The sequence below is a fragment of the Leptonychotes weddellii genome, chromosome 4 (assembly GCF_054177405.1).
Source record: "Leptonychotes weddellii isolate Sample4059 chromosome 4, ASM5417740v2, whole genome shotgun sequence".
Classification (NCBI taxonomy): Eukaryota; Metazoa; Chordata; class Mammalia; order Carnivora; family Phocidae; genus Leptonychotes; species Leptonychotes weddellii.
In genome coordinates this window covers 22,482,502-22,509,277 of record NC_138372.1, presented here as the reverse complement: position 1 = coordinate 22,509,277, position 26,776 = coordinate 22,482,502, and the positions used below count along the sequence as shown (strand labels likewise).

General features: G+C 49.9%; 2 protein-coding genes across 3 annotated transcripts; one reads left to right on the top strand and one right to left on the bottom strand.

The window, feature by feature from the left end:
• BSDC1 (BSD domain containing 1) lies at nt 1–25,113 on the top strand. 2 transcript variants are annotated; one of them, XR_014144781.1, is made up of 12 exons: nt 1–40; nt 304–364; nt 5,648–5,764; nt 7,930–8,097; nt 9,955–10,009; nt 12,384–12,499; nt 12,972–13,040; nt 13,209–13,287; nt 14,268–14,747; nt 19,898–19,973; nt 21,569–21,672; nt 23,099–25,113. XR_014144781.1 is itself a non-coding variant. In XM_006734171.3 (11 exons), the coding sequence occupies exons 1-11, from the start codon at nt 30–32 to the stop codon at nt 23,129–23,131; spliced, it is 1,293 nt and encodes a 430-aa protein (XP_006734234.2). In that variant the 5' UTR covers nt 1–29; the 3' UTR covers nt 23,132–25,113. The 2 variants fall into 2 exon arrangements, 1 of the variants encoding a protein (XP_006734234.2); XM_006734171.3 differs by lacking the exon at nt 19,898–19,973.
• On the bottom strand, nt 24,978–26,776 carry TSSK3 (testis specific serine kinase 3). The gene is made up of 2 exons (XM_006734169.3): nt 26,632–26,776; nt 24,978–25,954 (listed from the first exon to the last, which is right to left on the bottom strand). Exons 1-2 carry the CDS (start codon nt 26,774–26,776, stop codon nt 25,293–25,295), a joined length of 807 nt encoding a protein of 268 aa, XP_006734232.2. The 3' UTR covers nt 24,978–25,292.

Below are 26,776 nucleotides of genomic sequence, written 5' to 3'. Positions count from 1 at the left end.
GTAAATAGTGGTGATGTCATGCAGGCAAGATGGCGGAAGGGTGAGCCCGTCATCCAGCTCTCGGGCGTTGGGGCCTGAATTCTCCCAGGGTCGGGGTGCTGGGCCAGGGTCCTCGTGGGGAACAGGAGGCCAGCCCGGGAGTGGACGGAGCTGAAAGGGCGGGGTGGAGTCTCAGTGTGAGGGGGTGGGGAAGCGGTCTGCCAAGTCTCAGCCCGCCGACCACATCTCAGGGAGAAACTGAGACCCGATCATGCGCGGGCAAGAGTCGCACCGCAGGGCCGCCAGATATGTCTGTCTTCACAGGGAGGACGTGGGCTGGTGGCGGAGCTGGCTGCAGCAGAGCTACCAGGCAGTCAAGGAGAAGGTAAGCCGGGCCGGCGCCCTTCCTCCGCCAGGGCCTCGCGCCGCCTCATGCAAGCAGGTCCGAGCGGCCCCGCCCGACCAGTGTGGGCGCTGGGCCTCAGAGATGAGGCCCACCCGGGCCCTGCGGTTATCCCCTGTTGGTCTCAGGGAGGACTGACCCCCGACTCAGACCAGTGTGACCCTAGCCACGGTGAAATACAGATTGTTTTAAAGGCCGGAGCGGCCCTTTTGTAGGAATCCATAGGAAGAGCAGTTTATTCCAGCGCAGGAAATTCACAGCTTCGTAGAAGAGAGAACCTTTGATCTAGGCCTTGAAGAAGAGTTCTGCAATAGAAACTTATTACTATAGTCATTCAAATACTAGAATGCCACAGCTAGCACTCTCTGACAGGTCCTGAGGATACAGGTGCTATCCTGGGCCTCACAAAGCTCATAGTCTAGTGGGGAGGCAGCAGTTCCTGTGGGGTGAGTGAGCCTTGGCTCTGCCAATGGACAAGGCTGTTGTGTGTTTCTGTTCCACTCCATGCTAGTTTGTCAGAACCAGCCCAAGTGAATTGTGGAGGAAAAGTTAATTACTGTTTACTTCAAGAAATTGGGGCGAGTCCTGCTTCAGGGCAGACTCCAGGAGGCTTCTGATCTCGGTTAAATCAGTCCTCTCTTCTGGGAGCATTTTAATACCTCCTTTAGCCTGCATGCTCCTGTTCAGCCCTCTCAGCTACAGCCTAGCAAATCTGAGAATATGCCCTGAGTTGTTTATGTTGTTATGAGGACTAAGAGAATTTCCCACTGAAGTTTAATTGAAAAGACTTCAAAAAACCTCAGCTGTTGAGCGATCTCCTGGAAGGAGTCTGACATGCATTCAGCAAGTATTGGGCGAGGACCTCCTGTGTCCATCTTCGTTCTTGGGGAGCTCCCTGTTTGAAGCAAGGTTGTGGGTGTTGTTTCTGCCTTTGACAGTTCCGCATTCAGAAAGAGGGGACTTAAATTTCCCTCTCAGCTAGTTACCGTTATATGAACTTGGACAAGTTATTTAACCTCTCTAGGCCTCAGTTCCTCATCTGCAAGATGCGAGTACTAATAACACCTACCTGATAGTACTGTTGTGAGGATTAAATAATAATGTGTGTAAAGCACCAGGAACAATACTTAGCACACCGTAAGTAGCATATAAGCATCAGTTATTTTTATTAAGTGCTGAGGAGTGTGCTGGGGAAACCTCTTAAACACCACCAGTTCATTTTTACTTCCGTTTTCCCCTTGGTCTTTCAGTGCTTTCCTGGCCTTGCCCTTGCCCCCTTGCCTTCCCATCCCAGCTCCATCTAGACTACTCAGTTCCCAGGACCCTCAGTTCCCTTGCACCCCTTAGCATACATTGCCCTAGAGACTACAGTTCTGAGATGGTGCTGTAATCTCTCTTCCTCTGCTCCTTACCTCCTCCTATAGTGTATATGTGTGTTTGCATTTACCCACAGACACTGATAAAGAAAGTCATTGCTCCTTGGTCCAACCACAGATTCCCCACGCTTATTTAGGCCTGAACACTCCCCCTCCCCCCAGCAAGCTTTTTCAGTCTCTGATTTGCTTTTCTTCCCCTTATCTTCTGAAACTTTCCCCAAACCTAACTCTTCCCTCAAGTGCTCTGTTCAGCTACTTCCTCTTTTACCTCTAAGAGACACCCTCGCCTCCTACTTTTATTTGAGGTCAACAACATGATCTCTCGTAACTCCCTCCCCATCCCTGCAACTCCCTCCCCATCCCTGCAGCCTTCACGTGTAAGCTTATCTGTAAACACACTCAGCTTCACCTACCACTTGCCAAATCCATCGGGTGGTTTTCAGCTCTTATCTTCCTGGTCCTTTCGGCTGCATTTGATACTAGTGATCACTCCCTCTTTCTTGCAACTCTACTCCTTTGGCTTTGTGGCATGCGCTCTCAATTCTCCACATCTCCAGGCTTTTCTTTCCTGTTTCATGACTTTCCCTTCCTGCCCCTTAAAGGTGTGGTGTTTGAGGGGTCTTGTCCTCAGCGCACTGCTCTGTTGTCTCTACAAACTCTTCCTGGGTGACCTCCTCCATTTTCATAATAGTGTGATTTCTAGTCCTTTTCTCTGAGCTTTAGTGTTTGAGAATCGCTCCTGCTGGACAACTGTCCCAGATAGCCCACTGTCATCACACACGCTACATGACCAGAATCACTGTCATCATCTTTCTAAGCCTGCTCCCCCTTCACATTTTCTCTCTGAGCTGGCAGCGCTGCATCTACCCCGTCACCTAGGTTAGCAGCCAGTGGCTCTTCCTTGACTCTCTCTTGCCCTCGCTCAACACATCTGTTTAATCCCTAAATCTACCTTTGTCTACCTAATATTTCTTGAATCAGTCCCATCCTTTCATCCTGCCCAGCACTTACCCTTATTCATATTCTTTTATTTTCTTTCCTGAACTATTACAGCAGCCTCCTGACTGGTTCTCCTCTGTCTTCTAATCTTGTCACTTTTGGACCGATCCATGGCACTCCAGGCCAGTCCCTGGAGTGACCTATGAAAAATGCAGATGTCATCGTGTCCCACCTCCTTCAAACTCTTGGTGGCTCCCCATCACCCACAGGGCTGACCAGCCCACCATAGTTGCCCTTGGCAGCCTCTCCAGCTTTCTTCCCAACTACTTCTGCTTTACCTTGAATGTTCATTAGGACTGAAATGCTCAGAGGCCTCAGTAAACCCCGTGCCCTGCAGTGCCCCGGCTTCCTTTACTGACTCCTGCTCATTCTTTTAGGTGCTCAGTCCAGGCTTCCCTTCACCAAGCCTTTCCAACTTCCTGATAAAACACTGGTTGCCACTCTGCTCTTGTACACTGACACTGTTATGTGAGCATTTTGCCCGGTAGATGATGACCTTCTTTTTTTTTTTTTCAAAGATTTTATTTATTTGACAGAGAGAGCACAGAGGGAGAGAGAGAGAGAGAGAGAAGCAGTCTCCCTGCTGAGCAAGGAGCCCGATGTGGGACTCGATCCCAGGACCCTGGGATCATGACCTGGGCCGAAGGCAGCCGCTTAACCGACTGAGCCACCCAGGCGTCCCTAGACGATGACCTTCTTGAGGGCAGGCACCATGTTGGTTCATTCTGGTCCCCTCAGAGCTCACAGTCTAGTGAGGCAGACAGCCATTCATCACATCACCATGGCAGTGGTTATATAATTAAAATTTGCCCTGGTACATGTAAATTTAACAAGCAAACTTTCTTTGGCACCTACTCTATGCCAGGTTCTATGTCACATACTGGGAAAACATCAGTGAGCAAAAAACATGGGCTCTATGTTCACAGAACTCCGTTTATCCAGGAAGCTAGATAGTGAACGGGCAATCATAAGTCTACAGCATGACAAATGTTCATGCAGGTGCCCTGGGAAGCAGGGAACCAAGCTAATCTTAGGTGGCATCAGAGAAGCTTCTCTAGGGAAGTGACATTTAAGCGTAGATCTGAAGGAAGAACCAGAGTTAACTAGGTGAGGGGGTTCATTCATTGTGTTTGTTCACTTATGTGTTTCAAAGAGTTAGAATCGTTTGTTCAGACACCCTAAAGGTAGGGAGGATGCTAGAGCATTTGAGAAACTTGCGGAAAGCCAGCTAGAGCTCAGTGAGGGACACAGTGGTAGGGGCTAAGAGTCTGCCAGAGGTGAGATGAGATGGGCTTTGGAAGTGAAGGTCAAGATTTTATCCTTGCTCATAGGATACTGTGTAAGCACTGAAGAATGTAAAGCGGGGGCAACCTGGTCTGCTCTGACCGCTCTGACTTCCGAAACTCCCAGCGGTGGCACAGGGACAGTGTAGTAGAGGTCTCTGAGGTACCCTCTAAGGAGTGCATTTGAAAGAGCAGGTTGGCCTAGACCAAGGCGATGGCAGAGTGGACAGAGAGAGCGCGTTAATAAATGACCCCTCTGCCCCAATTAAGGAGCCCCGGGTCTGAAATGGAGACATGATTCCCACTCCCACAGAAGCTTCTGGCCGATAGACAACACTGCTCCATTCAGAGACGTCCCAGGCTGATGAAGACTAGGCAGGCCCTTCCCCAAAGAAAAACCCTCAAAAATGCTAACACACACACACACACACACAGACACCACACACACAATGCAGCTGATTATCCATGTGTAAAATGAGAAGGCTTGCCAGGGCGAACACAGAGGTAGTCTGGGAAGGTACAGTGGGTAAGGGTGAAACAAAGCAGGGCAAGACTTGGACCAGAGCTGAGGGCCTGCTGTCTCATGCCGTCTGAGCGGCAGGTCAGTCCCAACAGAAGCAAATATCCATTCTGCTCTACAGATGAACAGAATCCTGGAGTGATAGAACCAAGAACCCCTCAGAGATAATCCAGTCCAGTATTTCTCTCAATATCCCCTTTGTTGAATGTAAAAATCACACACCTTTTTACTGGTATTAAATGTCAAGAATCACTCATAAATGCTTTCTAAACTAATGCGACATGTTCATTAAACTTTTCAGACAACTAATTTCACATACTGCCTCCTATTTCAACTGAATCTCCCTGTAACAAAAAAAAAAAAAACCCTAAAAGTAGAAACACTTCCCTTTGATAAAAAAAATCACACACCTTTTCTTCATGTTGTTTGAAATTTGAAACAAACGTCATGACTTAAAGCAACTCAGACTCTGTTTTGTTCCCGGACGACAAGCGCCCCCTTCCCCAGCCTGCTCTTGAACCACTGACCTGGGCTGCCTCCCTCATTTTTTTTTTTTTTAAAGATTTTATTTATTTATTTGAGAGAGAGAATGAGATAGAGAGAGCATGGGGGGGGGGGGTCAGAGGGAGAAGCAGACTCCCCGCCGAGCAGGGAGCCTGATGCGGGACTCAATCCCGGGACTCCGGGATCATGACCTGAGCCGAAGGCAGTCGCTTAACCAACTGAGCCACCCAGGCGCCCTGCCTCCCTCATTTTACAGAAAACCGAGCCTAGGTGAGAGTTACTTGTGGCCACAGAGCTTCTCAGCGCCAGGGCTAAGAGTCGTCCCCCTTGTGGCCACAGAGCTTCTCAGCGCCAGGGCTAAGAGTCGTCCCCATTCTCAGAACAGCAGGAAGTCCTTCTGTACGCTGCTATTTGGTAATCCCAGGTCAGGGACCCGGGACAAGCAAGCATGGATTCTGTGCCTAGACTTCGCGCGTCACCTCAGTTTTCCGTGTGTCTGTCTGGGACGGAAGAAGTCCAGGGAACAGGAACAAAGGGTAGTGGAGCCAGCTGGCTCTGTCATCCCTCTCTTGTCTTCCTGTAGTCCTCCGAAGCCTTGGAGTTCATGAAGCGAGACCTGACGGAGTTCACCCAGGTGGTGCAGCATGACGCGGCCTGCACCATTGTGGCCACGGCCAGCGTAGTCAAGGAGAAGCTAGCCGTGAGTACTGCCTCTCCCCTCTGAGGGCCTGGCCCTCACAGCCGGACCTGCCCTGGGCCCCTGGTGGGGACGCCCCAGCCTTTCCACTGCTAAGTGATTGTCTCTCCCCAGAGGCTCCCACTTTGGAAGAATTGTGTCTGTCGGGCAAACAAGCTACATAGAATAAGTATTAATAGGCTTTCCCATTTCTGTATTGTTTTAGCAAATGCTTTCCTGTTAGCAAAGTCATTCATTGTAGACAATTTAGAAAATACATGTAAGTAAAAGAAAAAGAAAGACCTAGAGACACCCATAATTCCATCTCCTGGAGAGAATGACTGTTAATATTTGGGCATATGTTTCTTATGTCCACTTTCTTTTTCAAAACTGGAATCAGTGAATATCATGTTTTGTAACCTACTTTCTGACTTAATCATTGCAAACCTCACTCTCCAGCATCATAAATGGCCTGTTGTTTTGTTCTGTAGGTTCAACCAGTTCCTAGTTTCCTATTGCATTTTTTTTCTGGTACTATAAACAGACCCACAGTGAACATTCTGATCGCTAAATCTTTGCCCTTCATATTTTCTTTATAATAAAACACTGGAAAGGATCATAGGGTGAGTACATTTTTAGGCCTTTTAATATTTATTGCAAAACTACCCTCCAGAAAGGTTGTGCCAACTTATATTCTTACTGTCCCTGTTTTTATTAATCAAAGATGTGTAGCCGAATCTTCTTGTGAGATAGGAGTTAGATTCTAAAGTTAGTGTGAAAAGTGAAAGTTGTGTATGGTTGGCTATCCCTGCAAATCTCAAGCTTCTGATGAAGTATAACATACAGGTTTCGTATGAACAGTTTCTCCTTTAGTATTGGGACAGTTGCACTTTCTTCATTCGAGCACCAGCTGAACCAGTTGCCTTGTGACTAGAGGCCATGTTATGAGAAACATGTTTTGGAGTTCTTTCAGCCAACCTTATTTGGTTGACTCTTCCTGTAAAATACTGTCTGCCTGCTAGTCACAGCTGCTGATGAGCATGGATGACAAGGAGTAACCCTGCTGATCTGCTAGAGTCCAGCCAGTAGCACACGTGCCACTCGTTTCTTCCATTCATTCATTCCTTTTCTTCATTCATTGCTTGTATATCTGTGCTAGCATGTGCCAGCACTCTGTAAAATGCCTGGATAGCCTCATCAGGAGTAAATATTATGGTTTCCATGAGGTTTAGAGCCTGGCCCTATCAGCATCCCATCTCTGCTTTGCTTCGAGGCCATTCTGACCAGTGTGGCTCAAGCTCGGTGTCTCACTTGCCCCTTCTAGATGATCCATACATTGGCCCTCAGCTGGTCCCAGGTTTGCCTCTAGGCAGGGATAGCTGTTCTCATCCTGCCCATATTTCCCCAACCTTTCATACAAAATGTTCTACTTCCTGAATGATGGTGATGAAATTGTAATATTACAATACTGCTGTTAGGTAAAAGTTTGTTGTATGCCAGGCATTGTACATGCCTTATCTTTTATTTGTCACAGCAGCCCTCTGAAGGAAGTCTGTTTACCCACATTTTACAGATCATGAAACTGACTCAGAGAGGTTTAGGTCTCCAAAACTACCTTTCCCACCACTCTACCTGTGGGTCCTCTTCCCCACTGAGTGTGTATGACATGCATCCTCTCCTACCATTTTTTTTTTTAAGATTCTATTTATTTATTTGACAGAGATAGAGAGAGAGCACAAGTAGGCAGAGTGGCAAGCAGAGGGAGAGGGAGAAGCAGGCTCTCCGCTGAGCCGGGAGCCAGATGTGGGGCTCGATCACAGGACCCCAGGACCTGAGCCGAAGGCAGCCGCTTAACCGACTGAGCCACCCAGGCGCCCCCTCTCCTGCCAGTTTTTGATCAGCCTGACTGGTCTTGAAATTTTTATGAAACAGCCAGTCAGAGAGTTCTGCTCTGACTTATCCAGGCCTACGGGAGCCCTGTTCCACACCCCCATCTGGTGTTCGGGGGAACCCTGGCTACCTCTGTCCTTCTCCAACCCCAGAGATAGGGTGAGAGGCCGTGAGCACTTCCCTGGTCCCCACACATAGAGCACACTTTTGCCCCTGATGCTTCACCCCTCAGTACCCCATCCCCTAGACTGCAGCCTGCTCCTGGGCCACCTGTTTCCTCTGCCCGCTTCTCTCTGCAGACTGAAGGCTCCTCGGGGGCAACAGAGAAAATGAAGAAGGGGTTGTCTGACTTCCTAGGAGTGATCTCCGACACCTTTGCTCCCTCACCGGACAAAACCATAGACTGCGATGTCATCACCCTGATGGGCACACCCTCTGGCACAGCTGAGCCCTATGATGGCACCAAGGTATTCATTAGCAGCCCCCCCTGCAGGTGCCAAACAGTGCTGGGTTCTAGCTTCCTGCGTGCACTCACAAAAGCAGTACGTGTTCAGGCCAGAACATAAATACATGTATGTAACTAAATTGGAAAATACTAGTAAGCAAGAAGGTGATGATTCCTAAATCCATAATCCCATCCCTCAGAGAGAATCACTGATTTCTCGTTGGCGTCTAACCTGTCATTTCTTTTTGTTTACTAGCATTGGTAAAGATAGTTTGGATTTTTTCTTTTTAACCAGAAAGGCACTTAATACCTGCAATTTTGTAACCTGCTGAAAAAAATGTATAAAAAATATTAGCACCTTTCTTAATCATCATCATTTTAATGTCTTTAAATTCTTGCAAGTGAAGGTAGCGTCATTATTCAGTCATTTCCCTAGTGTTGCACATTTGGATTCCCTTCAGCTTTCAGCCATGGTACTTTCAGACTTTCAGGCATGGTACTTATCAGCTTTCAGGCATGATACTCTCAGCATTGGGGTGAAGGTTGATTTCTAGCGGGAATAAATGCATGGGGGGAGGATGTCTTCAAAGCACCTAGATCAACAACAGTGGCAGGATATTTCTTACACATTTTATCTCCTCAGCGTTACTTCTTATGGTTCATGGGGTATTTTCTCCTAAATTCACAGTGTGATGTCACAGCAGTCTGGCCTTCGCAGCATTTTACCACATTGAGTTTCCATTCCAAACATAGTGATTTTTTCAAGCATTATCTTTCAGCACTAGTATTAATACCACCACTTAGTGACCATTTGAGTGGAAGTATGAAATTTCTTAAATTGTAGGATTTTAAATTATAACAGCAGTGCATCACAAAGCCCCTTGCTGAAGTTCTGATTTAGACAGCCAGCCCTTGCTTCACGTGATACTGAGGAAGGAAGGTGAGGTTTTCTGTTTGTCACTCCTGTGGCCTTAACAGGAACACAGCAGATAATTCATTTGGCAGACTGGCTGTGAAATTAAGAAATTCTTGGGGCACTTGAGTAGCTCAGTCAGTTAAGCATCTACCTTTGGCTGAGATCGAACCCTACGTCGGGCTCCCTGCTCGGTTGCGAGTCTGCTTCCCCCCTCTGCCTCTGCCCCTCCCCACCGCTTGTGCTGTCTCCCTCTCAAATAAATAAATAAACAAAATCTTTTTTTTTCTTAAAGATTTTGTTTATTTATTTGACAGAGACACAGTGAGAGAAGGAACACAAGCAGGGGGAGTGGGAGAGGGAGAAGCAGGCTTCCCGCCGAGCAGGGAGCCTGACGTGGGGCTCGATCCCAGGACCCTGGGATCATGACCTGAGCCGAAGGCAGACGCTTAACTGACTGAGGCACCCAGGCGCCCCTAAATAAAAGCTTTTAAAAAAAGAAAAAAAAAATTAAGAAATTCTTGATGAATGGTTTTAATTTGGGGGAGCTACTTCAAAATTTGCCCATAAATTTGGACTTTAATAATATATTTGAACTAACATTTTTCAAGTTTCACATAATTCAAAAGCCTTTTATACATACAATTTTGTAGTCTGCTTACACTGTATTTTCTTAGTTCCCAAGGTAGAATACTAGGGGAAAGACCATTTTTCTGGAAGTCCCAATTTTGCACTCCTAGCCCAGTGCTCCACTCTCTAGCCATAGGGTGACCTGACAAGTGCCCCGTGGGTCTGGCAGCCAGCAGGGGAGAAGCTGGGTTGAGGTTGACTTCCTATGGGACTAAATGTATAGGGGAGGGACATCTGCAAAGCACCTAAATTAACAACAATGGTAGGGTATGCTGTCAGAGAGGAGATGTTTTCTGCACCTAGCACTCCAGAATTTCCGTTCTTTGTTTCTTACAGGCCCGCCTCTACAGTCTGCAGTCAGAGCCGGCAACCTACTGCAATGAACCAGATGGTGAGGGGGTAGCTGTGAGGGGGCAGGCTTTAGGGGCTCTGGGATGAGCACCCTCTTTGTCTCTGATAGCATTGGCCTGGCACCCTCTGTGTGGCGGGACCAGAGTGGGGCTAGAGTGCACCTTACATGTGGTAGGATGGGTTGTCAGTCCCTTTTCCTCCCTGAGCCTGGACTGTGTTCATCCCGGTCTGCAGAGACTTCGCTCCACTCCCTCAGCCTCCACTCAGGCCGCATCCCAACCCTGCTGCCCTGCCTGCCTTCTCTTGGGTGTTTGTTTGCCAAGCCCCTGCCATGCAGCAGGCCCCAGGCTGGGAACTGGAGCTCAGAAATGAGTCAAACCCTCACCCCAGTCCAGACCTCCGGGAATGTGCTGTTAGGAAAGAGAAACGGGAAACTGTGGATAAAGCAACGATAGTAGGGATGGAGTGCTGCTTCCCCAGACGGGAACCCAGAGGGGAAGCACGCAGCCCAACCTGGGGAACCTAGGAGGTGACACTCAGATTGAGGTTTTAAGGATGAATTAGAAGTAAACTAATTTTGGGGCACCTGGCTGACTCAGTCAGTGGAGCATGCGACTCTTGATCTCAGGGTGCTGAGTTCAAGGCCCACATTGGGCATGGAGCCTACTTAAAAAAGAAAAAAGAAGTAAACTAATTTTACTTTTAGCAGTGGGGGAAGGGCGTTCAAGCGTGGCAACAGGACATTTGAAGCTTCTGCACTGGGGAAGGCTGAAGAGGGGCATGTGAGGGAAGGAGGCAGTGAGAGTTGCCGGTGGGGGCCTGGTGGGGGCCAAATCGGAAGGGCTTTGGGTGCCAGACTAAGCAGTTTGAATTTTGTTCTAAATGCCTCAAGTAGTTCTTAACCTTGTTTTAGTCACAAAGGTCTTTAAAAATCTGTTGATAGTGACAAACCCTCTCTCCACAAAATTTTATAATGCAATAGGGGAATTTTTTGACCCTCTGAAGCCCATCCTTGGATCCTAGCTTAAAAAGCCCTCCCTAGGGGTACCTGGGTGGCTCAGTCGGTTGAGCCCCCTACACTTGGTTTTGGCTCAGGGTTGTGAGATCACGGTCCTGAGATCAAAGACTCAAAGAGGAGTCTGCTTATCCCTCTCCCTCCCTGTAGTCCCTCCCCCGCCTCACTCACTTGCTCATGCTGTCTTTCTCTATAAAATAAATAAATCTTAAAAAAAAAAAAGAAAAAGCCCTCCCTAGAGGGGTACCTGCCTGACTCGGTCAGTGGAGCATGCAACTCTTGTTCTCAGGGTCATGAGTTTCAGCCCCATGTTGGGCATAAGAGTTTACTTAATAAAAAAGTAATAATAATAATAATAAAATAAAAATAAATTAAAAACCCTCCCTAGAAAACTCCTAAAGGGTTTTGAGGCCTGGGTGAGTAGATTTTGCATTTTATAGAAGAGTCATCAAGCATGGTTGTAAAGGATAAAATAGAGAAAGATAGAAGATGGGCAGACTGGGTAGGAGGCTTGGTAGGAATCCCCACATCAGAGGTAAGGCCAGAACCTAGGGAGTGGCAGGTGGAATGAAGAGGACAGTGTGCATACAGAAGACACTGAGGAAGTGGAATCCAGAGTGATCGATAAAAGAGGAGTCCAGGAGGGCACCCAGGGCTCTGGTGGACAACTAGGTGGGACAGTTTGGGAGGGAAGAAAATGAGCACACATGGGGTTTGCTGCACTTGAGCAGGCAGAAGTGTCCGGGGGACACCTGGACCCCTAGATCTGGAGCCCAGAAGGGTAGGTGGGGCTGCAAAGAGCGACTGAAGAGTTGTCAGGGGAGGGAGAGGTGGAAACTTGGGGTTTAGTGGAGCTTATCTTAGGAGATAAAAGAGAATGAGAAGAGATAAGGAAAGGAAAAGAGAAGGCCACTGAAGACTCGGAAGGAACAACTGGAAAGGTGGGAGGAAAATCACAAAAGCCCAAGAAGCCAGGAGAGAAGAGGGCATTCACAAGGACAAGTGGCTCCCAGGATCAGAAGATGGATTGGTCACATGAGGGAGGGCAGAGAAGTAGCCTTTAGACTGCAAACATGGGGCCCCTAGGGACCTGAGAATAGCGGTTTCAGAGAGGAGGGGGTTCAGTAGCCAAGTGTAGTGGGCTAAAAAGCGAGCAGGTGTGTGAGAACATGCAGACTGCAGCCCATTCTAGAGATCACTTTTCAGTGCCTTGCCATGATACCAGTGAGGCCTACCTACCCCATCACCCTTCCTGACCCCCCACCTTTGCCCAAATGGCTTTGAAAAAAACCTTGAGCTTTCCTCACTGTTCTTGTCCACACTTAGGTGTATTTTCTGCAGACCCAGTGTTCTCTCTCCAGACCTAGGAAACTGACCATCAGTGTCTGTCCCTCTGCAGGGCCCCCGGAATTGTTTGATGCCTGGCTTTCCCAGTTCTGCCTAGAGGAGAAGAAGGGGGAGATCTCAGAGCTCCTTGCAGGCAGCCCCTCCATCCGGGCCCTCTACACCAAGATGGTGAGGGCCCAGAGGGCAGGACCTTACCCAGCTTCGGTTTCAGGTGTCGGGAGGTGGGAGGGACATATCTAGAGTCCTTGCAGAGTCACCTTGCCTTAGGAGATAAAGGAGAATGAGAAGAGATAAGGAAAGGAAAAGAGGAGCCCACTGAAGACTCAGAAGGAACAACTGGAAAGGTGGGAGGAAAATCACAAAAGCCCGAGAGAGCAGTCGGAGCCACTTGGTTTCTGGCAGTCATGTGAGAAATGGAAGGGCCAGCCAGGCCTGATGGGAATTCTGTTCTCCCTCCTTGGCCAAGTTGGGCCAGGAACATGGGTCTGGGGGTGGAGGGTGTAAGTGCTCTAAGAAAAACTGCTCAGCCACTTAACCACATCTGAAATCCAGGGCAGCTGGGGGCAGGCTGATAAGGCTGGGGACACAGACCCTACACAACCACTCCCAGAGTCTCATCTCCACTGTCCCCTCCCTCCAGGTCCCAGCAGCTGTTTCCCATTCAGAATTCTGGCATCGGTATTTCTATAAAGTCCATCAACTAGAGCAGGTATGCTGGCCTGGCCTGGGGAGGTCCTCCACGCAGCCCTTGGGGAAGTAGGCTGGATTTTGTTGAGGGAAGAAGGGGCACAGGGTACCAAGAGCTCTGGGATCAGGGCCAGGGTCTGAGAAGAGCTTGCCCTGACTGCTGCTGGCCATCTTTTTCCCCCACGCTCAGGAGCAGGCCCGGAGGGATGCCCTGAAGCAACGGGCAGAACAGAGCATCTCTGAAGAGCCTGGCTGGGAGGAGGAAGAAGGTAAGAGATAGTAATAGGTCCTTTCGTGCCTCTGGGGACCGTCTGGCCATTCTGTGAGCACTGGAGAGACCTGGCAGCCAGGGAAGTACAGGGCACGTATACTGCGTCTGTACGTGCTGAGGATAGGCTGAACTAACGAGGAAATGTTTGCCTGGGCTGGTGGAATTCCTGGTTTAGGTACAGAAATCACGTGTGTCAGGAGCAGCAGATTCCCCGGCCAGCCCACGGACCAGCCCCTTCAGAGTCACCTGGGATGCTTATTGGAATTCCAGATTGCCTTCCCCCCATTCTAAATGAGACTCTGTGGGGATGTGGCCGAGCCTGTTTTTTGCTTCACGCCCAGCATGGGAGCTCAGCGCGGGGCTTGAACTCGTGACCCTGAGATCAAGACCTGAGCTGAGATCGAGAGTCAGATGCTTAACCAGCTGAGCCACCCAGGCACCCCCAAACTTGTATTTTTAACAAACTCCCCTTTAAAGTTCATGGCTTAGCCAGGTTTGGGAACTGTTGGCTTAAGGTGGTAGCTGAGCATCCTCTGTCTGGTAGCTCAGCTTAGGATAGCATGTTAGAGCCACCTGCATGCCATTAACACATTTATTGTTTTCTTTATTATTTTCTTTATTAAGGAAAGTTAAGTGTCTTATCCAAGATCATACACTGCGAATATAGCAGAGCCTGTCCTAAACCCAGAACTGATGCACTGTCAAATCCTAACTTTCTAACCTATAATACCATCTTGGGCTGTGTTGCCAGAAGCTGAGTGTCCGCCAGACAAATGCTAGGCCTTGTGGGTAGGAGAGACTTTGACCGACAGGGGGTATCTGCGGATGAACCATGTTGGGGAGAGGGTGAGGACGCTGGCACCCTTCAGTCTTGATCAGAGTAAGCTTTGGCAGGAACCTGAGGTCTGTCTTCAGAGAGCTCCAAGGTTGTCTTGGGGCTGACCAGGGCACATAGCCCTTTCTTTTCTCTCTCGACAGAGGAACTTGTGAGCATTTCACCCACATCTCCAAAAGAGGCAAACGTTCCTGTGGCCCAAACTTCCCCATCCCCTGAAGGAGGACCTGGCCCCCTGGGCCCCTGTGAAGAGACTCCGGTGGCTCCCGCTGAGCCTCCTACAGAGGTGACTCCGTCAGAGAGCAGCGAGAGCGTTTCCGTCGTAACGCAGATGGCTCGGGCTGCCGCTGCCGCCGAGGCACCGCTGCCGCCCAAGGACCTGTCCCAGAAGCTTCTCGAGGCATCTTTGGAGGACCAGGGCCTGACTGTAGATGTGGGTGAGACTGGACCCCCGCCCCCGGCTCCGTTCAAGCCCCAGCCCCCTGCTGGCCGCCCTAGCGGCCCCGAGCCCAGGCCTCCTGCCAGAGTAGAGACTCTGAGGGAGGAGGTGCTCACAGACTTACGGGTGTTTGAGCTGAACTCGGACAGTGGGAAGTCTACACCCTCTAACAATGGAAAGAAAGGTAAGTCAAGGCCAAAGCCCAGTGGGTGGGGGAGAGGGGCAGGCAAGCGTTGCTACCCCATAAGGCAGACTTGTGTCCTCATCCCTTGGGAGGGTCCCAGCAGCAGTTGTCCTTCATTTGTGATACTGATGGTGATGACAGCTGCTATCTGTTAAGTAGTTGTTACCGTATTTCATCCATTTAAAATGTACCTGTTTTCTTTTCTTGTTTTTTAAGATTGTATTAATTCGAGAGCGAGACAGAGAGAGCACAAGCAGGGGTAGAGGCAGAGGGAGAGGGAGACGCAGAATCCCCACTGAGCAGGGAGCCCCACGTGGGGCTCGATCCCAGGACCCTGGGATCATGACCTGAGCCGAAGGCAGATGCTTAACGACTGAGCCACCCAGGCACCCCAAAATGTACCTGTTTTCTGAAATAAGGGTGCATCTTAACAATCGTTGGGGTCTTAGGTTCAACGAAATAAGGTTTGTGCGAGGTTAGTGTGTTATATTGCACTTAGTTTCTCATTACATCTCACAGCCCAGTGAGGTCAGTATTATTGTCCGCTTTTATAGATGAAGAAAGTGAAGCTCAGAAATGTTAAGTAGCTTGCTCAGATTCACATGACCAGGAAGTAGCAGGCCCAGATTCAGACCCGGGTCTCTCGGACTCGGAGCCCATGCCCTTAGCTACCACACTGTGCCAGTTTCCATGCATTTGGACGATGCAGCCTTCTGCTGGGTTGGAAATCCCTGTGGCATTGATTGATGACAGAGGTCTTCTCCCCTGGGTGACCTCAGAAAAGTCATTTAGCTTCCCTAAGCTTCCTGCATTATTATGAGTATGAGACATATAAACAACACTTCCGTACAGTTGAAAAAAGAATAAAATGAATACTCATGAACTTGTTGTGACCCAGCTTAAATAATAAAGCTTAGTTTCTTATCTGTATAATGGAATTTTAGACTGGAGACTGACTTCTTGTCAAAGGGGAACCTCTCTAATTCCTGGAATTAAAGGACAATGATAGCTCTGGTGTTGACTTTTTTTGCCACATCCAGAATACCTCTTCAGAGATAGCCGATTGTCAGCAAGGCCTCTCTACAAACACACACACACACATGCACACACACGCACACACACACGCAATCTCTGCTGACACACGGTACCAGTCGGCCACAAAACTTGCCCAGCAGGTGAGCCCACGCCTACTGGTGCAGTGAGAGACTGGTTTGCTGCAGTGGGAGGGAAACTGGCCGCACCCCACCCCTACCCTGCTCCCTGATGGAAACGGTAGGGTTTCCAGTTTCCAACACAATGCTTCCCTTCTGGCTCTGATTCAGTGAGGTCATCCATTGAGCTCCTACCCGCTCTTTATGAGACACTGAGGAGGGAGGGGCAAAAGCAGCAGGCTTTATGATGAAGCGGGAAGCAGTATGGGACAGGCGTGGTGCCGGAGAAGTTCAGAGAAAGAAGGAACCTTCGGGGCACCGGCGGTTGTTTGACCGAGGAGACAGGTGTTGTAGAGGAGAGGTGGAGAGTTTGGGCAGGTGCGGGGGACTGGTAGTCCGGCTGAGGGGCCCACCAAGTCCCGATAGCAGAGGCCACGGGGCACCCAGGGGGCGGGGGCGAAAGCCCACTTTGTTGTATTATCTCCCAGGAGAGGGAGGAACAAGAAGGGTGGATGGGTTAGCTCAGAAGTAGAACTTAAGGGCGCCTGGGTGGCTCAGATGGTTAAGCGTCTGCCTTCGGCTCAGGTCATGATCCCAGGGTCCTGGGATCGAGTCCCGCATCGGGCTCTCTGCTCCTTGGGAGCCTGCTTCTCCCTCTGCCTCTCTCTCTCTCTCTCTCTCTGTCTCTCATGAATAAATAAATAAAATCTTTAAAAAAAAAAAAAAAGAAGTAGAACTTAAGAGCTTAGGCCTTAAGCCGAACTGGGAAGGTTGGACTTGGTGCCATAAAGCAGCAGGGCACGCTGCTCACATTATATGCCTGACTGGTCCGGAGAGCTCTACGTGTAGAGGATGAGGGCTCAGGCTCTGGGGTTCAGACAGTTCTGGGTTCAAATCCCAACCTTGCTCCTAAGCCTTGTGACTTCAGAAAAGTTACTGATCTTCTTTAAGCCCCATTTATTCCTCTATAAATTGGGGGTAACTTTCATGATAGGTCCTCAGGGAAGAAATCTGAGTAGAGCCCTGCTTTGGGGAAATGATAATAAGAAACCATCTCTGAGCACTTTCTGTATGTCTGCATAGCTCTGTGCTAAGCACTGGATATGCGTATCATTCAGTCTTCACAGAAGCCCAAGAGATCTGGGTAATTTTCCCCATTTTTTTTACTTACTGGAAGGAAACGGAGATCAATCACCCACCCACTAAGTATTTAGAAAAGTGTAAAATAGTACTTTAGGAAGGTGAAGAGTAGGTGATGGACCCAAAAGGCGGTGGGGGGTTGCTGGCCGGGTGGTACGAAGGGCCGTTTGAGGCAGCGGTTGTGGGGAATTGGGCCATGGGAGAGCGGGATCAGAAAAATGAGTGGTGGGTTGAAATGGGACGAAATGAGATTAGGGGAAGCTGCAGCACGAGCTCTTCATCGCTCTGCTCTCCTGCCTCTGACACACTCGGGGGGGATGCAAGAGGCCTGGGGAGTCGCTGCAGAAGACCCACCAGAAGCAGTTGTCACTTAGGGGAAGCTGGGGTCTTGGACTAGGGGGGCATAGTGGGAACAGAGTAGAGAGAGTGAATCTTAAAAGAATGAAGGCTTGGAGACCGTGACTCCTTTTCCCTCTTACGTCCATATCCTTAGATGACATAGAAGAGCTTGGTCCCTGCATGCAGCAGTTTCCTGGGGTGGCCTCACCAAGGTCCCGGGGCAGTTACTGTCGTTGCAGAGCTGCTTCCCACCTGCACTTTGTCCCAAGATCCATTTAATCTAAGAGATTGGACTTACCCTGCTCAGGTTCCCTCAGCAGGAAGGGGGAGGAGAGACAGGGACAGGCCTGTGGCCTGCGGAACTAGAAGAAACCCTTGGGCTCAAGGCCCTCCTTCCCCAGTGACTGACCTAGGAGTGGCTTTTGCCTCCCATTTCTTCTCTGGGGAAATAGAGTTGTAGTTAAACAGAATAAAATGAGCTGAATGACAGCCCTGGGAGGTTAGTAGTCACCCGAAAACTCCCCTTTCTTAAAACAACAACGGTAAAACTCCATGAAAGCTTAAAATTGTTTTGGCCTAAATCCGTTCTCTGCCAGGTGCACAGTGTCAGGGAGCTCTTAGTACCCTTGTCGTGTGACAGGACAGGAAGGGGGGAGGAGGCACATGGGAAGGAAAGCCCCGATTCTCATCTCTGCCACTCGAAGCCTTCATCTCGTCCCCTGTAAATTGGGACTGTTAATACCCGCCTCAGAGGTGAAGTGCCTCAAAACTGTAAGCTGATACTCTGTTTTCCACCCCTGGAAGGGCTGCCCTCGAATTTAAAGCCTGAAAAAGAGAGTTTCACATTCCTGAAGGGCAACCTGAGGTCAGGGAAAGCTGCCATGGCCACAGCCCCAGCTCTGAGATGAGGAACAGGCAGGAGTCCGGCTTCTAACCCCCAGGAAGCCTGCACTGACAGGTAGCTAGGTGTGTGCCACCAGAGTGTCCCGGAGGCCTAGGGAGACTTGGACGTGGCGTGTGAAGAGCTGGGTCTCGGTCGCCGTTCTGCCCTGGCCAGTCCCGGGGCCACACACGAAATGACCTACCTCGGAGACGGTGCCGCTGACAGCCCCGTCTGTTAAATTCCTACTGTGCGCACGTGTTACGTGCACTTCACATTGACCCCTCTACTCTTAGCACTGATGTATCTCAGAACTGCAGGCCCAGGCCTACAAGGAATCACCCGGGGTACCTATTTATAATGCAGAATTCTGGGTCACTACCTGGACCTGCGGAAGCTGAATGAGGGGGGTGGGGAGACAGGCATCTGCGTTATCATCTGTGCGGTTCTCTACAGAGGGTGGTTTTATCCTTATTTCATAAATAGACTGAAGCCCAAAATAACTTACCCAAGACTACACAATAGACAAAAAAGTAGGGATTCCTCCCAGGTCTGCTTGGCTCCAGAGACCGTGCATGATCCTTTTTTTTTTTTTTTTAAAGATTTTATTTATTTATTTGACAGAGAGAGACACAGCGAGAGAGGGAACACAAGCAGGGGGAGTGGGTGAGGGAGAAGCAGGCTTCCTTTGGAGCAGGGAGCCCGACGCAGGGCTCAATCCCAGGACCCTGGGATCATGAAGGCAGACGCTCAACAACTGAGCCACCCAGGCACCCCCCAAAGCTGGAATTCTTATTCCAGTTCTCTCTTTTTTTTTTAAAGATTTTATTTATTTATTGAGAGAGAGAACACAAGCAGGGGGAAAGGCAGAGGGAGAAGCAGGCTCCCCACGGAGCAGGGAGCCCGACGCGGGGTTCAGTCCCAGGACCCTGGGCTCATGACCTGAGCCGAAGGCAGATAACGACTGGGCCACTCAGGCGCCCCTGACCATGAATGATCTTACAAGGATGCTGGTGGCTAGCCAGGTGGCTAGGAAGGAGCACAGTGCAAGACCCCTTATAAGGAATGTAGGGGCGCTTGGAGGGGGGGGTTGGTGTCAGAGCCTGGGTGCCTGGTGAGGAGCAAGCTGAGCAAGCAAAAGCAAGGACATGTTTATAGGTCATGCCACTGAGAGATCAGGGACCTGCTCTCTTTGAAGGTGCTTTTAATAGACAGGAAAAAAATACAAAGTAGTATGTGTTCATTTTAGGGGGGGGGGGAAGAATGGGAAAATTACCCCCTGACCTCATCACCTAAAGGTAACTATTGTTAGTATTTTTATGGGAATGTTATGCATCTTTTCTCTATGTGTACAAGCATCTTAGCATATTTTTTTAATAGAATCACACTGCATATACTTTTTTCCGCATATACTTTTTTTAAACTATTTTTGTCATTTTCTTATAATAACTTTCATGTGTACATTTTTTTTACGTTGCCTGTAAGAAGTCATGCCCAAATGTGAATATTTAGAGCAGTGATTGCCAAACTTAGCAGGCCCCAGAATCACCGAGAGCGGGGATCAGTAGGCTTTTTCTCTCTAGGGCCAGATCACAAATATTTCGGGCTGACGGGACGCCTTGGCCCTGCTCTCATTGCAGGAAAGCCGCCACCATGGGCAGTATGGAAACAAATGGCAATGGCTATGCTCCAAAATTTCACTTCCCAAAGCAAGCAGTAAGCTGGATTTGGTCCCCGCGCTGTAGTCCACCGACCCTGCTTTAGAAAAGGGTCCCACGTATATTCATTGAGCACAAACTCTGTATTCAGGGCACTTGGCGAAAACAAAGATCCCTGCCCTCAGGGAGCGCACATTCCAGTACCTCTGTTAGAAATAAGCAAACTAAGTCTCGTGATGTGATGAATTCGGAAGTTGATAAATACAGTGGACACACAGAACAAGTAGAGCAGAGTGAGGGGAGTGGGCGGGTTTCAAGTATAAGGTAGGATGGTTTGGGGGGGGACGCCTGGGTAGCTGGTTGGTTAAGCGGTTAAGCATCTGCCTTAGGCTCGGGTCATGGTCCTGGGGGTCCTGGGATCAAGCCCCTTATTGGGCTCCCTGCTCGGCGGGGAGCCTGCCTCTCCCTCTGCCCGCCCTGCTCACGCTCTCTCACTCACTCACTCTCTCTCTATCTCAAATAAATAAAATCTTTTAAAAATAAATAAAGTAGGATAGTCGGGGTAGGCCGCATTTAGATGGGATGGTTTGTACAAGGGTGTGAAGGAGGCAAGGAAGTTGGCCTGTGGATGTCTGAGGAGAGAGGTCTAGGTATAAGGAACAGCCCATGCAAAGGCCCTAAGGCAGGAATGTGTCTGGTGTGTTTCAGGACTAGCAAGGTCAGTGAAGGTAGAGTGGAGTAGGTGAAGAGGAAGAGGTTCGTTGTTTATGTCTTCTGGAAGATGTCTGTGGCTTTGGGGAGCCTCTGGTCCAGAGTGCTTTCTCCACTACAGTAACTTTCTTTTTCTCACTTAATAGTTGTAGACTATGTTGCCATGTGTAGAAGTGTTCTGCAGCCTAACATTTAAAAGTCACATAATGGGGCGCCTGGGTGGCTCAGTTGGTTGGGTGACTGCCTTCCGCTCAGGTCATGATCCCGGAGTCCCGGGATCGAGTCCCGCATTGGGCTCCCTGCTCAGCGAGGAGCCTGCTTCTCCCTCTGACCCTCCCCCACTCATGTACTCTCTCTCTCTCTCTCATTCTCGCTCTCTCAAATAAATAAATAAATCTTTAAAAAAAAAAAAGTCACATAATGTTCCATCATGTGACTACACCATTTATTTATGTTTTTAATTCCCTATCAGTGAACTCTCCAGTGTTTTTTTTAAATTTTCATCACTATAAACAGCACTGCAGTGAACATCCTTTTGGCTAAATCTTTGACTGAATCCAGCGTTTTTCCTTAGAATAGATTCCTAAAAGTACAATCACTGAGTCAGAGTGACAACAGAATGTTAAGACCTTTGTTGTATATTTGCCAAGCCCTTTTATTTATCTATTTTAAAGATTTTATTTATTCATTTGTCAGAGAGAGAGAACACACGCAGAGGAAGCGGCAGGCAGAGAGAGAAGCAGGCTCCCCGCTGAGCAGGGAGCCCAATGCAGGACTCGATCCCAGGCTGCTGGGATCATGACCTGAGCCAAAGGCAGATGCTTAACGACTAAGCCACGCAGGCGTCCCTGCCAGGCCCTTTTAAAGAGCACCATTACCCCCAGCTACAGACTGTTCAGACATACCCCTTCCCGCCTTTCACACTGTGGATCTTGGTTCCAGGCTCAAGCACAGACATCAGCGAGGACTGGGAAAAGGACTTTGACTTGGACATGACCGAAGAGGAAGTGCAGATGGCACTCTCCAAAGTGGATGCCTCTGGGGAGGTGAGTGGACCTGGTTCGCCTCAGGGAAGCAAGCTCAATGCTCCCAGTGTGTGAGGACTCTCCCCATCAGGCCAACCGTCCCCTAAGGATGGATCCCTGCTCCTCTCTGAGATGGCAGCTTCCAGAAGGGTGCTGGAGCCTCCCACTCAGGCCCTGAACACTTCCCATCAGCAGGCTCTGCTTCCCCTCAGTTCCAGGGTAGACGGTGGGAGAGTTCCTGACATTAGCTCTGCATGAAAGTCACCTGAGGAGCTACTAAAAAAAAATGTACTCCAAACCCTGCCCCACATCATGGTCCCCAGGGATGGTCCCGAACAGATTTCCTGGCCTTGGGGCAAAAGACAGTGTGATCTAGGGCAAGTCACTTAACCTGAGCTTCTGTTTCACAATTGAAAACCTAGAACTGGCCCTAGAAGCTTGTAAGCTGTGATAGACAATGCATGTAGACGTGTTAGGCGTCGTGCCTAGGACATGGGAGCAGGTGGTGAACATTACTGAAGCTGCCACAAAACCCGTCCAGCTAGAAAGCTCAGAGGCCTTCCTACTCTTATGCTTCATTACCTGCCACAGTCAAGAATGGGTCATTTTGAATGGAAGGCAGGGGGAAAAGCTCTCACAACTACTAAGTGACAGGACTGAGGCTCCAGGCCAGACGTCTGATTCAAGTCCATGCTATTTCCACAGTCACACAAGAACCACATGATTCCTTCCATCATGTAGCTCATGAACCGGCTATAAAGAGGTGAACAGATGAGAAAGACAGGCAGGGCCTTGGTTTTCATATTGGAAAACTGAAGCCTGGGGAGAGGTAGAGACCTACCCAAGAGTCTTTGGCTCCTGTGACCTCACTATGCCCGGGGCGGAGAAGGTCCCTGATCCCCTCTCATGTCCCAGGGGCTCAATGCCCTCTGTGTTTCTGCGGCCCTCAGTAAAACCTGACAGCCGTATACCTAAGCAGCGTCATTCTACCACCTCCTACCACCTCTCATACCCGGGATCAGTTGACAGCAGGCCAATAGAAAGTTCCCTGGGGAGACTTCAGCTGGGGGAGTAGGGTGCTGGAGCCCCTGAGGAAGAGCCTGTGAGCACCCTCATGGCAGTGCCCCTCTCCAGTTCTCCTTCAGGGACTGACCGACATAGTTCCTAGGGGCATCCAGTGTTGGCTGGTGGAAGCATTTCCTTTGGGTCCGGAATGATCAGAGCAGCAGACCCACCCCTTAGGCGGAAGATAGCTCTGCTCCCCAGACACATTCCTTAAGACAGTGGTTCACTCTCACAGAGGGCAGGAGGGTATGGCCCAAGGCAGGGCTGGGCAGGGTAGGGGAGGCTATCCGTAAATGGAGGCAGCAAGGGAAGGTTGGGTCTGGGCTTGACTGAGAGGAGTAAATATGTGTTTGTGCTCTCCATTATCCCCTCCTGTCTGCAGCTGGAAGATGTAGAGTGGGAGGACTGGGAATGAGGGGAGCCAGAGCGTGCAGCTCCCCCTGCCCACAGAACCTCCCACCCCCTCGCTCGTCTCAGCCCAGCCCTGGAAGACACTGACTGAGAATGTCCCCCCAATGGCCTCTGTCAACCAGAGCTCGGGTACAGATTCTGGGTGGCTCCTTGCTGGTCCTTTGGGCCTCTGCTCACATCTGGGAAGGGGCTCACTAAATCCAAGCCAGGAACTCTGACTTGTGCCAACCATAGGATGACTCAAGGGGGAGGAGACCTACCCCTCCTCACCAGAAGAGCCTACATTTCTCTGCTGAACACCCACTGTTCTTAGGGACTGTTGCTGGGAAGTCCCAAAGGATAATTCTAGCCCTTCTACCTGTGTAGACAGAAACTAAGCACCAGTCTCTTGGAGGAAGCTGAGACAACACTCTGTCCACCCATAAGCAGGCAAGGAAGGCCATCCCACCTGTCCTTGGCTAGACAGGATGGCAAGCACATCCTGGTTTCTAGCCTAGTGAGTAAGAGGCATTCGTCTCTGGGAAACTTGCCTCTCTTGGGGATCTTCCCCTCCCAGGCATTTTCCATTCCCAGAAAGGTTCCTTGTGGTTCCAAATCTAGAGACCAAACCCTGAGTTCCCACCTCCTTCCTTCTGTCCAGCCCAGGCTGGTATGTCCCCAACACCTCTCCCAGGGCTTCTTCATGTCGGATGCACCCAAGTCCTTAGCCCAGCCGTGCCACCTGCAAGAGTCTGCTCTTGCATTTCTTCCCCTCCTTAAGAAGGGAGGGGGTCACTTCAGGCCCTTCTGTGCATTGCCTGGCGGGATACCTTGTCCAACCAGCTACCCACCTCGACCCCCCTGTAGCTTAGGACACAAGCCAGCTACCAGCGGTACAGAGCAGCGATCAAAGCCGAGTACTTACAACTCCAGTAAGCCCAACTTCTCCACCTCAGCCCTTCTGCTGCTTGAAGGGCTATGCTGGGGGTGAACTTCTTGAGACTCTCATCAGGCTTCTGCAAAAGCTCTTCTTCCTGAAGACTGACCCAGTCTTTGTGGCTCTCACCCTTCACTCTGGTAAAGCTGTTCCTCTCTTGGGGGAATGAGGGGCTGCAGGAATTCCTGGAGACCCTGGTGCTTCCTGATGCTGCTCTGGTGATTCTGGTACATAATCTGGTGTATTCACCAGTGAAGTAAAGGGATTGTGGTCAGGTCTGCCAAGAGAGTAGTGGTCCCTTCCACTTCAAACCTTCTTTGGAGGGGGGTGGGATGGAAAGAATGTTGAATCTTTTTTTTTGACAGGATGGGGTTTTTCTCTTTGTAATTATTTCTTTAGTTTAATTAACCTTTTGGTTGTTTGTGCAATATTATATATTTTAAATTATAATGCATCTCCCCAGAGTATTTTGTAGCCAGGAAAAGAAAAAAGGGAAAAAAAAAAAAAAAAAAGATTCTAACAGCTGTTAGTTTTGTAATTAAAAAAAAAGAAAAAAGAACTTTGTCCTGAACCTTTTCCAGACTTGCCGTTAACAGCATTAAAGAGATTCAACAGAGGCTGGAAGTCTGGGGGTCTGTTCTTGTCCCCAACAGCAGCTGCCCTGGAGGCAAGGCAGGACGGACACAGTGTGCAGGCTGGCTTCCTGCGTGGAGCCTGGGGAAGGGGCGGGGGGGCAGGGAGGGGTGGTCTGGGGCTCAAGGAAGTCCCCTGTCCTCACCTCAGACTCAGCTTAGACTCTGGGGTGAGGCAGGAACAGGGCCCCCAGCAGGCCTCTCACCAAGACAAGGAGTCGAGAGGCCGTCTCTGCATTCCCAGTGCTTCTGCTTTTATTTGGAAAGGAAGTTGCAACAGTGGTGGTTCCAGTGGCTCTTGGTCACTTCTCCCCTCTCCTCCCCCAGTGTGTGTATGATTCTGGGGTCTGGTTTTTTGTTTTTTTTTTCCATTAATTTGAGTTGAACACCTGTGTGAAAATCACTTGTTAGCTGTAATAAAAGGGAAGTCTGAATGAGGCCCTCTGGTTGCATGAAGATCTTTAAAGGGAAAGAGAAGTAAGGCTTGGGGAGGGTGTAGGTAAGTTCTAGGACAGAAGTAAACTTAAAGTGTAAGACATGTATCACCATCTTAGAAGCGGGTTTTGGGGTTTGCTTTCTCCCCCTGCTTTATTGGGGAGGACTTGCCATTGTTTTTATCAAGTGCTTGCTAGCCATGGGTGCCAACTAACTTCTTCGATTGAAGGCCGGAGGATCATATCTGGTTCCAGGAGCCGCTTGAGCAGGTCCTGGCATTCGGCCGAGATGCCCAGGTGAGCGGGGAAGGACACCCCCTTCTGCTGCTGCCACAGCATCTTGGGGATGTCTGTGTCGTCAAAAGGTAGGCTGGCGCAGAGCATGACGTACAGGACGACGCCCATGCTCCAGACATCCCCCTTCTTGCTATCGTGGGGAACACCCTGCAGCACCTCGGGGGCGGCGTAGGCTGTGCTGCCGCAGAAGGTCTGGCTCAGCTCTCGGCGTGACTTGGGCAACACCTTAGCGAAGCCAAAGTCAGTCAGCTTCAGGTTGAAGCCCTGCAACAAGGCGTTCTCACACTTGAGGTCCCGGTGGGCCACACCACAGCCATGGCAGTAGTGGATGGCCTCGACCATCTGACGGAAGAGGGCCTTGGCCCGGCTCTCGGGCAGCGGCCCCCCATTCAGCACACAGTCAAAGACATCCCCTCCTTCAGCCAGTTCCATCACCAGGTAGATTTTCCCGTCGGCAGACTCCAGCATCTCATACACCCGGATGATGTTCTTGTGGTCCAGGGTACGGACAATCTGGAGCTCCCGAGGCAGGAATCTCTGCATAAATTCTGAGGAAACAAGGGGAAAAGACACGTCTGGGTGTCTGCCCACCGTGTCTGGGTCTGGTGCCTTGGTTCCCATTAACAGTCTTAAATGTCTAGCTGCTTGGACATTGCAAAGAATGCCCACTGCTATTATTTTTGTAGTTAATTTATTATTCAAAGGAACAACTCCCTGCCACCCTCACACTGTTGTGAGCAACCTGTGAGACCATGGATATCAAAGTGCTTTGGGGATTTTTTAGACAAAACCACTGAATCTCGGTTATGAGGCCTGGATTGCCCACAGCGTGGTGAGCAGCTCCTCACACCCCTGCCTCCTGACCCCACCGTTCTTCCCTTGAGCCCTGTCTTCCTTGTTCCCACTTCTGCCTGCCTTGGCAGCAGCTCCTACCCTCTGCCAGCCTAGGCCATGGCCTCTCTGCCCATCTCCGTCCCCCTCCTGGAACAAGGAAGGCCCAGCAGGCTGGGGTTGTGCCTCTGAGGCCCTTTACCTCCTGCCACTTTAATCTTGGGTTTTAGAGGTGCGAGTTTCCCCCACCCCCCACGACCTACCCCAGAGCCACAAACTCTCTTGCACTCCTTGGTTCCAGACTAAAGGGGAGGAGGGGATGATCCTTCCCACTGGAGGAAGTGCCCACCCACCTCAACCAGCCCTCCCTCCCTCCAAAGGGGCCCCAGCTCACCTTCTGGCCCTCCCATCTTGTCTATAATTTTAATTGCCACTTTTCTTTGGTGTTTTTTGGAAAATGCTTCTTTGACTTTTGAGTAGGTCCCTTCCCCAATGGTCTTGCCCAGCTGGTACCCATTGGAGAGCAGAAAGTCCTCCAT